This window comes from Misgurnus anguillicaudatus, chromosome 4 (genome assembly GCF_027580225.2).
Source record: "Misgurnus anguillicaudatus chromosome 4, ASM2758022v2, whole genome shotgun sequence".
NCBI classification, from domain to species: Eukaryota; Metazoa; Chordata; class Actinopteri; order Cypriniformes; family Cobitidae; genus Misgurnus; species Misgurnus anguillicaudatus.
Genome location: NC_073340.2, coordinates 35,271,017 through 35,286,873, shown reverse-complemented (window position 1 = coordinate 35,286,873; position 15,857 = coordinate 35,271,017). Strand labels below are relative to the sequence as shown.

The 15,857-nt window shown below is 37.3% G+C and overlaps 1 protein-coding gene across 4 annotated transcripts in view; it reads left to right on the top strand.

Moving 5' to 3' along the window:
* LOC129420716 (uncharacterized) overlaps nucleotides 1-15,500 on the top strand; it is a 67,554-nt gene extending 52,054 nt beyond the window's left edge. For all 4 annotated transcript variants that reach the window (XM_055175748.2, XM_073867202.1, XM_073867204.1 and 1 more), the window contains 6 exons: nucleotides 4,316-4,488; nucleotides 7,695-7,765; nucleotides 9,655-9,812; nucleotides 11,154-11,298; nucleotides 11,486-11,629; nucleotides 11,890-15,500. In XM_055175748.2, coding sequence (XP_055031723.2) covers nucleotides 4,316-4,488; nucleotides 7,695-7,765; nucleotides 9,655-9,812; nucleotides 11,154-11,298; nucleotides 11,486-11,629; nucleotides 11,890-12,147 — 949 coding nt within the window. In that variant the 3' untranslated portion in view covers nucleotides 12,148-15,500. The remainder of the gene's footprint in view (nucleotides 1-4,315; nucleotides 4,489-7,694; nucleotides 7,766-9,654; nucleotides 9,813-11,153; nucleotides 11,299-11,485; nucleotides 11,630-11,889) is intronic.
* Nucleotides 15,501-15,857: the final 357 nt, after the last annotated feature.

Below are 15,857 nucleotides of genomic sequence, written 5' to 3'. Positions count from 1 at the left end.
ACTAAGCAACAGGCTTGACGTTTTATGCACATGCTCAGTGTGAGAGCGATTGACCAGTGTTTGTGTTTTTCACCCATTTCAAAGCAGCTGTTTTATAATAAAGTATCATAGTCGTTGTGTTTGGTGTGTTGTGACTCCAGTGAGAGAAATAGGCCAGTAAATCAGGCCGTGCCGGGTTCAGTATCAGATTAGGTTTTATTGACCATATATCTTTAATTAATTGACATTTGACACATCATTACAAAGACAAAAATGAAAGGATACATTTGTCAACACAATGCAACCACTAAAAATGAGAAAGTCGGTGTATACTGTTTGCCTTTGCAACGTGTAAGGTGTCTGTGATTTTGTACAGAGCAGACTGGATAGTATTATACAGTATTTATTGCTTGTCCAGGACACACACAGGGAAGAAATAGTTTTTTATATCCTGATGTTTTGACCTACAGTCAATGTCATTGTAGATGGATGAGGCGGTTTGTGGAGGTGAGATGAAGGCCGGATGAAGGTTTTTGGTCTGGATGAGACTCTGTAGTTTGGTTTCTTGCAGGATCTCTAGAGAGACATCACGGGGACGGGACAGCAGTGAGATGTGCATCTGTCCTTTCTCTTCTGCTTGTCTTTAAAACTGCGTCATACAAATAAATATGTATGTTTAAGGGAAGTGATTCAGTGTTTGCACAGTTCTGCTTTTAAAGAAGCACATGCACATTATTGCATGTTTAGTATAAAATTGACTCTTTTTGTTCAAGCAGATGAAGAAATAAAGTTAACAATTTTTTGTGTTTGTGGTTTTGGTGTGATTTGTGAAATGTGGAAGTACAGATTGCATGCATGTGAAAAAAGCCAATGTGCTTTATTTGCCACAAAATGTTTTGCAGTGAGGATTTTATGTAGTTTTACATCAAGCTGTTTTATATCTGTTATTTCACATTTCAAAGGGTTAGTTCAGCAATATCCCCCTCGTGTCATCTTGCGAACACAAATGAAGATATTTTTGATGAAATCTGAGAGCTTTTCGAGCTTGCATAGACTGCAATGTAACTCACAATTTTGAAGGCCCAGAAAGGCCTTGTGGCTACAGTGGTTTCATCTTCATTTTATAAAGTGAAATGAATAGTTTTGTGCCCATAAAAGTCAGTCTCCAATGTGTATTCATGAAAGCAGCACATGCATGCATTAACAGTGGCGTTGTGCATCAGCCGTAGATATATACAGTGAGGAAAATAAGTATTTGAACACCCTGCTATTTTGCAAGTTCTCCCACTTAGAAATCATAGAGGGGTCTGAAATTGTCATTGTAGGTGCATGTCCAGGTGGATGAGAGAATCACAATATATGTTTTTTTTTACTATTTATTTGTATAATACAGCTGCAAATAAGTATTTGAACACCTGTCTATCAGCTAGACCATCAAAGACCTTTAAAATGTCCACCTCCACTCCATTTATTATCCTAAATTAGATGCACCTGTTTGAGGGCATTAGCTGCATAAAGACACCTGTCCACCCCATACAATCAGTAAGAATCCAACTACTAACATGGCCAAGACCAAAAAGCTGTCCAAAGAAACTAGAGACAAAATTGTACACCTCCACAAGGCTGGAAAGGGCTACGGGAAAATTGCCAAGCAGCTTGGTGAAAAAGGTCCACTGTTAGAGCAATCATTAGAAAATGGAAGAAGCTAAACATGACTGTCAATCTCCCTCAGACTGGGGCTCCATGCAAGATCTCACCTCATGGGGTCTCAATTATCCTAAGAAAGATGAGAAATCAGCCCAGAACTACATGGGAGGAGCTGGTCAGAGACCACCGTTTCCAAGGTTTTTGTTTGTAATACACTAAGACGTCATGGTTTGAAATCATGCATGGCACGGAAGGTTCCCCTGCTTAAACCAGCACATGTCCAGGCCCGTCTTAAGTTTGCCAATGACCATTGTGATGATCCAGAGGAGTCATGGGAGAAAGTCATGTCGTCAGATGAGACCAAAATATAACTTTTTGATCTTGTTTGGAGGAAGAAAAATGATGAGTATCATCCCAAGAACACCATCTCTACTGTGAAGCATGGGGGTGGTAGCATCATGCTCTGTGGGTGTTTTTCTGCACATGGGACAGGGCGACTGCACTGTAATAAGGAGAGGATAACCGGGGCCATGTATTGCGAGATTTTGGGGAACAACCTCCTTCCCTCAGTTAGAGCATTGAAGATTGGTCGAGGCTGGGTCTTCCAACATGATAATGACCCGAAGCACACAGCCAGGATAACCAAGAAGTGTCTCTGTAAGAAGCATATCAAGGTTCTGGCGTGGCCTAGACAGTCTCCAGACCTAAACCCAATAGAAAATCTTTGGAGGGAGCTCAAACTTCGTGTTTCTCAGCGACCAGCCAGAAACCTGACTGATCTAGAGATAATCTGTGTGGAGTGGGCCAAAATCCTGCATGCAGTGTGTGGAAACCTACAGGAAAAACTACAGGAAACGTTTGTAATTGCAAACAAAGGCTACTGTACCAAATATTAACATTGATTTTATCAGGTGTTCAAGTACTTATTTGCAGCTGTATCATACAAATAAATTGTTAAAAAAATCATACATTGTGATTTCTGGATTTTTCACCTACGATGACAATTTCAGACCCCTCCATGATTTCTAAGTGGGAGAACTTGCTAAATAGCAGGGTGTTCAAATACTTATTTTCCTCACTGTTTCTTGTACCCCTTTTATATGACAAGCTACATACATGATACATGTTGTGACAAGCTTTGCATTGTGCGCCCTTAAAGAAGTCACTGGCTGCCACTGTGTGTGTCAGTGCCCTTGGATCGAACCCACAACCTTTTGCTAACGCAGTTTTCAAACATTTTCGCTTAGTTTTACCAAAATTGACTTTTTTATAAGATGCCCTTTAATATCCTTGAGCTAAGCCTGCTGTTCATGTTGCAGTGGTATACAATAATAATGAGGAGTCTAGGATGAAGCCCTTGCACAGCTGTAGAGCTTCAGACGGCTGGTGGCAGATGTGAGTGAGGAACCTGCTGAGATGAGTGATTTACTTTTAATCGATAGTGTCTGCTTCAATCGCAGGGGCTTTTTGAATGATGGGGGGACAAGCAGAGAGAGAAAAAAGACTTTATTTGCTGTAGGCAGGACACACAGCGGGACGGCTCCAAAATATCAGAGTATGAAAAAAAGAGCCGGTTCAAACTGAGATTTGGATTTCTTTTATGTATTGTGGCATAAAGAACACGGGATTTTTTCGGAAGGAAGCAATTCAAGTTTGAAGTTTTTGTTTGGATAAAAAGCTTTAGGGGAAATTCAAAGGGGAAAAGATGATATAAATATACTGAAAGATAAGAGTGAACATATCCAAAAAACAATGGAGTCTTAAGCACGACAGGATGAAATTACAACCGGAAAGTGTGTAAAAATAATCTATGTGGGGGTGTTTGCTGAGAAATCTGGGTGATTACCATGTGAACTTCCTATAGCAAAGGAGAGGTATTAGGAAAGAATAGGTTTTATATCAGCATATATCTTTAATTAATTGATATTTGATACAATGCAAAGACAGAAATGAAAGGATACATTTGTCAACACAAAGCAACCACTAAAAATGAGAAAGTCGGTGTATATTGTTTGCCTTTACGACATGTATGGTGATTTTGAACAGAGCAGACTGGATAGTATTATACAGTATTTATTCCTTGTCCAGGTCAATGTAGATGGATGAGGCGGTTTATGGAGGATTTTTTTATGCATTGTGGCAGAAAGAACACAGGATATTTTTGTTAGGAAACAATAATGTTTGAACCCAGCAAGCAAGAACCAAGCCGTTGAAATGACGGCTAGCTATATAGACCCTAAATAACCTTGAATTTGATTACATGCCATTTTTGCCTAAATAAGTTGCTGATGTATGATATTTCAATGTATGATATCTATGATATGTAAGCAAAGTCAACAGGTGTTCAAGGTGATTGCTTTCTTTTCTTTTACATGTTCTAAAAGTATAAGCATTGTCTATTCTTAAGCTACGGTTAGACGTCTATTAGACTTTCACTGGCAGCCCAAATTTAGCCTAGTTTTAGCCAAACGTGCTTGCTGGGAAGTTTTGTTTGGGCAAAAAAGAGGAAATTCAAGATGAAAACGATGAAATAAATATACTGAAAGATAAGAGTGAACCTATCCAAAAAACGTGTGTCAACCAGAACGTGTGTAAAAATAATCTATGTGGGGGTGTTTGTTGAAGAAATCTGGGTGATTACCATGTGAACTTCCTCTATATTCCTCTATTTCCTTGTTTCTTTTTTTAGCGATGAAGAGGAATTACGAAAATCGTTTTCAGAGCTCGGGGAGCATCGAGGAGAGTCAAACTCACGGACGGTGAAGGAAACCGGCAGTGGGCTAGGATCACCGTCTGGTGCACTTCTCTATAATACAGGCTTCCTGGTGAGGAAGGTCCACGCCGACTCCGATGGAAAGAGAAGTGAGTGTTAAAGAGGATGTGATCCCTTTCTCACATTTATTGATATATCTGCATAAGACTTGTTGAACACGGCCATTACTTCAAAGAGGAGACATTTATAGATATAAGCAGAAGTCTATTGGGTATATAGGAAGTTACTGTTGTCACATGGAAAAACTTCAATAAAATTGACCACTTAAGACGACACTTTCGAAGCCAAATCCAGCTACGGGAAAACAAGTTTGTTTTTAAAGATGCGGGTCATGCGTGCGATTTGTCATTTTAACATGCTTATGCTTATCCTGTACAGACAGTAGATAATTGTATAGAGCATGTCACTAAACATATTGTGTCAATAGACAAATGATTTACTCTGAAATACATTAAGCGTCTTCACAAGATCACTCTTTTTGAACGAGTACTTCCCCATGGACAGCGTTTGTACCTTTTTTCTGCAAGCGTAGGAGGATTAGAGATGGAACGTGCTTCTGAACGTGCCTGATTTAAAAAACTAAGATAAAAACGTGTTAAAAAGTTAATCTAAATTGAATCAGTAACCTGTTAATTAATGTAATGTGATTGAACCTTCACCTGCCTGTCATGCACTTTGCAGAAGCATTTTAAACCATCTGTAAGCAAGCAGGGAAGCGTGGCACAACCTAACGATTTTTGGTTTTGGCTCAATCATTTAAAAAAATATTTGAGTTTGATTAATTATATTTTTACACAAGCAACACACACATTTGAAGTTTGTTTCTATTACCATTCTTGAACAATTACACCAAACGTGATAAAAGTGCACACGTTACAACTTACCCCAAAGGTCGGGTTACTTGTAACAGGTGGTGGGTTAGTTGTAACACTTGCTAAAAATTAAGTTTGCAGGCAAATATTTCATTACTATTTTGTCAATATACTTGAAGTGGATATTGTTTATATATCTGTCTACTGTATAATAGACAGGTAGGGCTGGGTACCGAACGTCGATATTTTTATGGTATCGAATGAAACACTCCGATACTTTGAGTATCGAAAAATGATTTATCTTTCGATGCCAAATTTCGATTCCAAAAGCGGCTGTGTATGTGAGCCTGTACTTGCGTGTAAGGACTTAAAGCGTCTGCGATTGGCTGTCCACCACCACGTGACGGGGAGGATCTCTGAAAATACTCGCAGTCCACCTCGCAGTCACCCAACACAAGTTTAGAAAGGATGCAATATGAGAAGAAAGTCTTTGTGACAGTCTTACCAATAGAGTTAGCGCAAGTATGGCCGTGTTGTCTCCGTGAAAGGCACGTCAACCAAAACGGCGCTTCTCCTAAAGTGACGAGGGGTTTTAATTTAAAGCACGTGCGCAGCCTGACAAACATGCATACAAATCTTCCCAGTAAAACTCAGTCACCCATTTAAATATTTAAAGTTTTTGTTTTAAGTTTTTTTTTTTTTTTTAAGTTGCAGCTATAATGAACCCACAAATACTGTTAGTCCAAGCTAAAGACCATTTTACATTTCATAAAACAAAGCAGTGTAAATTATATTCTTAATTTCTTTATTTTTGATTCTTTATTTTCATTAAAAAACTGATAAGTGTGTCTGCTGGCGCACCCCTATCCAAAAAGCACAACCAGTTATATTAATAATGTTACCCTGAATGAGAAGTGTTACCAGAATTTGTTTTAATTAAGGTGAAAAATAAAAGTTGTGTGTGTAATGTATTTTTGTTAATGTTTCAATGGATTTTAAAACATATGGTATCCAAAAAAGTATAGTTAGGAACCGGCATGGAAACGGAGGTATCGAAATTTGCACCGGATCGAAAGATTTTAAACAATACCCAGCCCTATAGACGGGTATCCACACTGTATTCATTCATCCAGCCATTTTCTAACCATAGGTCAATTATAAATGGATACAAATCAGTGGCGGGTCGTGACTGCTCATCCGAGGATTGTCACGTGTGTGGTTCCCTTTTCCAAAATATGTGTCCTGCATGTCGAGAGATCCTGTTTGCATCATGTGTTTTGTCAAAATAAGTGCCGGCTGCACACCATCAAAACTATTTATGATAAAAGAGATGCTCACGTTCCCAAAATACATGCTAGACACTTCCTTAACAGTAAACTCTGATTACACATAAGATTATGCAAGTATCTGGCAAACGCGAGCGTCTCTTTTATCATAAGTGCCTGCTGCAGACGCGTCTAAAGGGTTTATTTCGGCATGACACGTGATGCACACACGATCTCTCAAAGCGCAGAACACATATTTTGAAATGACAAAGCACACACATGACAAGCTACATACATGTTGTGACGAACTTCACATTGTGCGCTTCAAAAAAAGAAGTCACCAGCTGCCACTGATACAAATGATTAAATATGTGAGAAAAGGCAGCACAATTATGACAAAACATTTGACCCAATCTGTAATGATTTCAATCTTTGACATGACCTTATTCAGTCAATATTAAAGATATTAACAACAATAAACACACACGATTTTTGATAAGACAGGTGCATTTATTTTGTTGGCAGCCAGCAATCATTCGTGTGTAGCCTATTTAGAACAACAGCAAGAATTACGCTAACGTTAGCTGTTTTCATATCGTAAGTGCTGAGGGGTTACTTGTGACACAGCGTTACAATTAACCCCACTGGGACAAAATATTTTCAAGCCCACCAAAAAGTTGCTAAGAGCTGCAGACATATTTCAAAACAATGCTAAGTTTTAGTCTACAAGACACTGATTAATATGACATAGCATTGGATTTGGTATCTTACACACCTAACTTAGACAAAAACCGAAAAAAAAAAAAAAACATATGATAAAAAATTACTTACATGCCACCAAAACACTCGTTCATCAATAACTCTATGAAAAACATTATACATTTCCAATAATTTGTGGGAGATCGTCTTTTGGCAGCATGAAAAAAATACAGGAAAATCAAAACGCTCAACCTTGTGCAGCAATGTAAACGGTCCGTGTTACAACTAACCCCTCGGTAGTTTTTGCCCAGTGCAGCCCTAGTAGTCAAGACAAAAACAAAATAAATCAATGAATGACCTTTTTAAATGTTTTGCTTGATTTTTGCCATACTTTATGAATGCTATACGTCATAAATGGGAACAGCTCAGTTTGATAAACCTATTACAATAAATAGATTTGATTACATTAGAAAAGACTTTTTACACCTGTGTTGTTATTTATGTTTACATGAAATTCAGCGCCTCGCGGGAAAAGAGGATGGAAAACATTTTATGCTGTGCTGAAGGGAGTCATCCTTTACTTACAGAAGGTGAACTTTTTGTCTTTCTTTCTGTCTTTATTTCTTTCTGTATCTCTCTAAAATAAAAGAATATGAACAAAAATCTAAACACAAACACAAGTTAAAGGAATATTCCATTTTCTCAAAAGAAAAATCCAGACAATTCACTCACCACCATGCCATCCAAAATGTTGATGTCTTTCTTTGTTCAGTCGAGAAGAAATTATGTTTTTTGAGGAAAACATTACAAGATTTTTCAAATTTTAAGTAAGGAATAATTGACGACGGGCCATTGAATTATAAGAAAATAATGCACACCAAGGTGGTAATGCTTCGCGTTGTGCCGTTACACCGCAGGTGTGAATTATTTTCAAATAATTCAAAGGACCGGAGTCAATTATTCCGTTTATACCATGGTTACCACAAACATTGCTCTGGTGCCTATTTTTAAGACATTTGAAAAGTTAGGTGTGCGGTTTACAGAAAAATAATCAACACCCATAGAACATTTATCAGCCAATCAGAATGCAGCATTCAACAGACCTGTGGTATAATGGACTTTAATAGACACCAACAATTAACACTTCACTCAACACGTAACAGTTTTTTTCAACGGAGTTTTAAAGGACTATAAACGATCCCAAACGAGGCATAAGGGTCTTATCTAGCAAAACGATTGTCATTTTTGACAAGAAAAATAACAAATATACACTTTTGAAGCACAGCTTCTCATCTAGATCCGGTCCAGCGCGACCTAGCGTAAATGCGTGGTGACGTAGGGAGGTCACGTGTTACATATATAAAACGCACATTTGCGGATCATTGTAAACAATAAACTGACACAAAGACATTAATTAGTATCAGTTGACACACAACAACGTAGGAACGGTCCTCTTTCAACACACTTGTAAACACTGGGGCGGAGTTTCGCGTTTGTCCTCTGTGACCTCTTGACATCATGACGTATTGCTTGGGGTCACGCTGGCACATCACGACCGGATCTAGACAAGAAGTTGTGCTTCAAAAGTGTATATTTGTCATCTTTATTGTCAAAAATGACAATCGTTTCGCTAGACAAGACCCTTATGCCTCGTTTGGGATTGTTTATAGTCATTTGAAACTCCGTTGAAAAAAACTGTTACGTGTTGAGTTAAGTGTTAAATGTTGGTGTCTATTAAAGTCCATTAAAATTAGAAAAATCCTGCAATGTTTTCCTCAAAAAACTTTCTTCTCGACTGAACAAAGAAAGACATCAACATTTTGGATGACATGGTGGTGAGTGGATGGTCTGGATTTTTCTTTTAAGAAAATAGACTAATCCTTTAAGTAACAGAATAAAGCAGTAATACTCATTAAGTATATACATATTTACACAGCTCTTTCTCTATATATCTTTCTTTCTTTCTCCATCTCTTTCTCTGACTGTCTGTCTGTCTGTCTTTCTTTTGCTATCTTTTTTCTTTCACTTTTTTTCTTTCTTTCTTTCTCTCATATTTGGGTAGTGATGTAATGAGATGTTCATTTTATTGAGTAATGAAGTGCCTGTTAAACCTCAAAACTTCTGACAGAAGCAGTTTCTCTCTCTCTCTCTTTTCCCTTTTTCTTTCTTTATTCCTTTCACAATAGTCTTTGGGGAGCTTTCTTTCACTTTCTCTCTCTTTCTCTTCTTTTTACTTTCTTTTTTTATTTCTTTCTCTATTGTCTTTGGGGAAGTTTTTTTCTATAAACTTTCACTTTAAAACAATACTGAAAAAATTAGATCAGTCTTTTGTGCTTTGTTGTGCTTTGTTCTTATTTAAAGCGTATGGTTGACAACAAATGCAATGAATTAAATGAAAATCACATGAATATATCAGTAAGAGGCTTTTGTGTGACAGTGAGGTCATGGTTTGATTGAGTATTTGATATTTTTGCTCTAGGGCGAGTATCGGCCAGATAAACAGTTATCCGATGAAGATCTGAAGAACGCCGTGTCCATACATCATTCCCTGGCTATCCGAGCCACAGATTACAGCAAACGGCCAAACGTCTTCTACCTCCGGACGGCCGACTGGAGAGTTTACCTCTTTCAAGCCCCGTAAGTCCATACAACAATGATCATTGTGAAATAATCTGCTCATAAAAATGAAATCTCTGAAATCAATCTGTGGATGTCTAGGTTGAGCGTGTGATTTTATTTAGTTCACACTGATGCAGTCTCGCAGGCCTCCTGCTGTGTGTGTATGATCGTACATGAATCAGTGTCTCAGGAGAACTCCATCCGCTCCAGTTGAAGTTTGTCCCAGTTTTCATTTTCATCGCTTGTGCTGCAAAATTGACTTTTGTGTGTTTGCTTGTATTTCCACTACACATAAACACCTCATTCTCTGTCAACCTCAGCAGTGAACACCCAGTTTTTCATCTGCTTTGAATTTTGTTTACTATTCATCATGAATACACTGATTTAATGTTTACATTAAATGAACAAACCTAGAATCACATTTACATGGAACTGGCCATTACCTCATGTTCTCCTTATGAGTTATAAAAGCTCTTGCAGCATTCACAGATCCGTTCTCCGCTTCTGCTGTACCAGGACTTCCTCATTTTGCAGTAACACTTCTGCAAGATATATGAGGCTATCACAGTCGAGCACATCTTGATATGCACATGCTAATGTTTTGCAAATTCAAATGATTTTAATACTTGCAAACGCTGTGCAGTTAATGGTTTAGGTCGATGCATATTGCAGAATAATGCTTTTTTCACAAAAACAATATGAAACGTATGTACTGTATGTTGGTAAATATTTCTTAGTTTCTAAATATATATTATTGTAATATCAATTGTGCAAAATATAAGGATTATTGTATGACAGCGCTTTTCAATACCATGTAGCCCTATTTCCCTAATGAGTTTCATCCTTCCCACATGTTGGTCTATACCTAACCTATTCATGAACACCTAATCTTATTATGGTGATGACTATTATTATTATTATTATTATTATTATTATTATTATTGTTATTGCTATTATTGCTATTATTAGTATTATTACTATTATTACTATTATTGTTATTATTGTTGTTATTACTATTGTTATTATTGTTATTATTATTGTTATTATTGTTATTATTATTGTTATTAGTTATTAGTTATTATTATTACTATTATTATTACTATTAGTTATTATTAGTATAACTATTACTATTACTATTACTATTATTATTATTATTATTATTATTATTATTATTATTACTAATACTATTATTATTACTAATACTATTATTATTATTACTATTACTATTAGTTATTAATATTTTATTATTATTATTATTATTATTACTATTAATTACTATTATTACCACTATTATTACCACTTTTATTACTACTATTACTACTATTATTATTAACTGTTTGGTTTGATTGGTTTGTTTAGTAATGCTGAGCAGATGCAGTCTTGGATCACGCGCATCAACACGGTGGCGGCCATGTTTTCAGCCCCGCCCCTCCCTGCTGCTATTGGCTCACAGAAGAAATTCAGTCGACCGCTGCTGCCAGGCTCCGCCTCCAAGCTGTCACAGGTCTAGTAATCAAAACTGAATGCATGATGTCATACGTCCATTATTATATAAGTGCATGTGTGAGTCCTAAATGTGATGGCCCATAATGCATTGCAGTTATGCAAAATACTGTTTTGTTTTGTAACAGAACCTGTGTGTACAGTATATGTGCATGTACAGTATAATGAGTGTGTGTGTGTTTGTGTAGGAGGAGCAGGTGCAAGCACATGAAGCACGATTTCGCTCAATCTCCACTGAGCTTGCTCAACTACGCTCTTATCCACCCGACCGAAAAGTGAAAGGCCGTGAACTTGAGGAGTACAGATTGAGAGAGGAGTATCTGGAGTTTGAGGTAAAATACTTTTTTGTAATATCAGTGTATTTTTTACGAAGGCCTACTGAGCTATGTGCTGTATGGTTTTTAAAGCATGCATTTACATTTTACATTCATGCATTTGACAGATGCGTGTATCCAAAGTGAATTTCGGTGCATTTAAGCTATGCATTTTGTTTGCAGTATTTTAAGCATTATGCATTCAGGAAATGTGCATGTTGTGCATATGCATGTTATGAAAACAATAAAACAAGTTTAATTTCTGCATCCCCCCTCAGAAAACTCGCTACGAGACGTACAGCATGCTCCTGCGGGCCAAGCAGCGCTGCGGAGACGACGACCTGTCCGTGTTCGAAGCCATGCTTTTGGAGGAGGGAGCGATACAGAGAGCTCAATCCACTACCACCCTACAGGACAGCAGCCTTACCTGCAGCACTCAAAGCACCGCCGCACCACCGGACCCTCCCGCTAACGGCAACGGCTGCTCGCGCCCTCAAACCCAAAGGCACAGCTATCGGCAGGCCGTCCGGAAGTGAGCGCCACCCGCAGGAAGCTTGCGAAAATGAGGCTTCTCTTATACCTGCGTGCGCCCTTCTGCTGCGTGTGCCATCGGGAATTGCCATTGATTCAGACTGAATCTGACTCTGTGATTGGCTGATGGGTGGATGATGTCACAATATAAGGTGCTAAGGAATCGGAATGGGAGAACGTGCACTCCTCGGAGGAGGTGTGACGCAAAATAGAAACGCAGAACGGGTGCCATCTGTCATTTTGCCTTCTAGTTATCAGTTTCTCTCATTACGCACTTCTAAGGCCGGCACAAATCTGGGCCTAAACATCGTCACGACTGTAAAATATCACTTTTTTACCCTACTATGAAACTTCACATATTGCTCGAATTTTTCTCTTGTTATAGTGAAGGGCTTGATGCCATACAACATTCGAGAAGGATCTGTGTATATTACACAGTTAGACACAGATTATTGTTGTATGTGGGCATATATTTTGCGGTTATGGACCAGTAGAGAAGCAGATTACAGATAAACTAACTAGTTCGTACAGACTAGTCTCCAGCATTAGTAATCTGCTATTTATTTAAAATATAATGAATGATCCTTACAATCTATTTACAATCAACCCTAAATTTTGTATTTTGCACTGAGCGTATTATCAGACTGCAAAAATCATTTAACATTTTTGTACTTTCCAATAAAAATACATAAACATCCTTAAAACCAAATAGTTTTATTTGAAAAACTAAACTGTGCAAGTTAGTAAGAGTTGTTTTAGAGAATATATCTTTAATAAAATTCACATTTAATTTCCCACGAAACTCACAAAATTAATGCTTCAAACACTTTCTTACCCCTGAAAGGATAAGAAAATAAAGATATATCCTCTAACAACTAGATGCTTGCTTGAAGTTGGATGTTCGCTTGGATGTTTATATATATTTTTATTGGAGGATGAGACAAAACTGGTTAAAATAAATGATTTTTTTGCAGTTATATACCAAACCGAAGCTTAATATTTGTCTTTAGAGCTCATTTGCTGTTCAATATTCATATTTTAGCATTAGTTTTGGCTGAATGTTTTCGTCTGCTGCGTTTAGCATGGCCGACCCATGACAATCTCTTACTGTATGTTTGGTTAAGCGGAAACCGAATCCAGTATAAATAGGAGACGCGCCGTGTGTAGTTCACGAGTTAACCCAACCTGTTACCCCCGCAGCACACTGAATGTCCTTTTATTCCTGTCGAATAGTTAGTGAGTGTTTAAGACGCACTTCCCCTTAATGCTTTATGTAACCGATAAGACAAAAGTGTGTTTGTCTGCAAAACTATATCACCTATTTAAGGAATGTTCTTACATTTATAATACATGTGGTGTGTCAAAATCACTGCCACTTGCGATATACAGCATAGGCCTGTGTTTGTGTGTTAACATAGCACGCGCTTACAGTAACACTATGAATATGGGTACAAGAAAGTGTCAAAGTACCGTGAATTTTATCATTGTGACGGAAATCAAATTTGCAGTCCCGGCATTTTTCTTGATCGGTTCCTTTTGCATAAGACCTTGTGGTCGGTTCATTCAGTAAACATGATGAAACGGTTCCTCATAAACTCGAGACGGAAACTAAATCAAAGTATTTTGCTGTGCTAAGTCAACAAATACATGAGATCTGAATTGTTAAAAAAGTGTCACATTTCACCTCAAAAATCAGCAGATTTAAATTGTTTTGCTTAAAGATAAATGTGAAGCCTATTTATTTGTTTATTTATTTTTGCCTTATTTAATGACAATTCTGCACACATTTCTCATTATTGTATATGGTGATTTTCGTTACAGTAACATTTATGTATTTATTTACCGTAAATAGCTTGCAAATGAGAATTGGGAGGCAAATTATGTTGTAATGGTCCAAAAACTACACTGGTAATAATTTCTGTAGAAATTACACCATCACTGGCAGCTGTTTCCCAGTAACTTACTGTAGGTTTGGGTTTGTGTTGTTTATTAGCAACAGTTTGTTATGGAGGCCCATCTCCGCCACGTAGGAAGAAAATCATGCTCTGGTAAATCATAACTATGAGATAAAAAGTTGATGATATAACTTTTAAAGTCAAAATTATGACTAATTTAGACTTTAATCTCATAATTTTAACTTTTACCAGAGCGTGGTTTTGTTGTTATGTGGCGGAATGGGCTTCCATAGTTTGTTCAGAGTTAATTGAACGTTGAACATTGGCAGGTCTTTGCATAGTAAAACTAAAATAAAATGGCAGCCTCATGCAAAGCATTCTGGGAATTAAAATCTGAAGGAAAAAACAGAAAAAGGTTTCCAGAATGCTTTGCAGGAGGCTGTTATTTTGGTTTTATTGTGTAGGGATTTGTTGGTGTTTAGTGTTCATTTAACTTTGAACAAACTGTTGTGAGTAAATAACATAATTTTAAATCTACAGGAAGTTACTGGAGAACCGCTGGATAACTACAGCATTTTTTTTGCAGTGTAGGCTTTATTTCTTTAAGTAAAACATCATTTCTCATTTATTTCTGATGAGATGGTTTGTGACGGTTTTGTTCGGTTCACTGTCAGTGTTGGTTTCAAAGACCGAATCTGCTACGATATAATCCAACCAATACAGCGCTGTATATCCGGCGAGCATGATGTTAAATAGTTTTCGGTGTTTTTCGATTAAATTTACCGCTGGAAAGCCATTCTCTGCTCAGGTGTCATATATATGAACTAAATGTAACTGTTGCAATGCATTATCTCACCAGCAGAGGGTTTATGTGATGGAGGAGGTGAGCTGAAATCTTTGTGTCTGTCTGTATGTATATTTATTTATTTGTCCTTTGAGAGACGTTGGTTACTTGTATGATTTATTATGGTCTCTTTATGCACAAACACACAGAAGCAGAACGTGTTTTTGACAAACGTCTGAGCGTCTGTCGTGTCCTGCTGTGATGAAATCGGTCATCTCTGATCAATATCAATATCATGTTAAACTATATTTTTAAGCAGCACCTGAATGTACATAAACAGCATGATTTCTTCTTTGCATCTTGTGTCTTGAGGTAAATATAAGCATCTGTTTCTTATGTTGAATGGAGGATGGTGAAGGATTGCTGCTTGTTGTTGTTGTTATTATTACACACTGTATGAGAAATGAACTGACGTTGTTATAGAGGAAATGAAAATGAAACACTAAGCTGATGGGTCTAGCATTTGTTCATGTTTTTCAAAGTTTCGTTTGTTTCTCTTTGTTCCTGTTCTTTCATATGTGGTTCGCTTGTAAAAAAAAAAGTTCAATGAGAACCGTGTTTGCACAGCCTCCTCATCTTTAGGATGGCTTGGGATACAGAAATAAATAACTAAAACCATCATGAAACAATCCTGTCTTTCTTGCGTAAGGTATGGGATTTACCTCAGCTTTAGTATTAAATAAAACACATGAACACAAATGTAAGACAGCTGTTCAAGTGATCAGCATTGGATTTGCTTGTGGAAATTCCCATAAAGCATAAAGCAATCAAATCTCTAGGTGGTGCTGATAGCCTGGATTCAACCTCTCCATGTTCCTCTCCCAAATTCCAGATCAGTGAAAGATACTAAAGCTATGTAATACCAGACACTGTCAGGGACTTTCAGGAACGAACCCATATGCAGACTTTGATAAATATAGACTAGACAACTGATGAAAGACTTCACAATAAATTTGACTAAACTTCTCTCTGACTC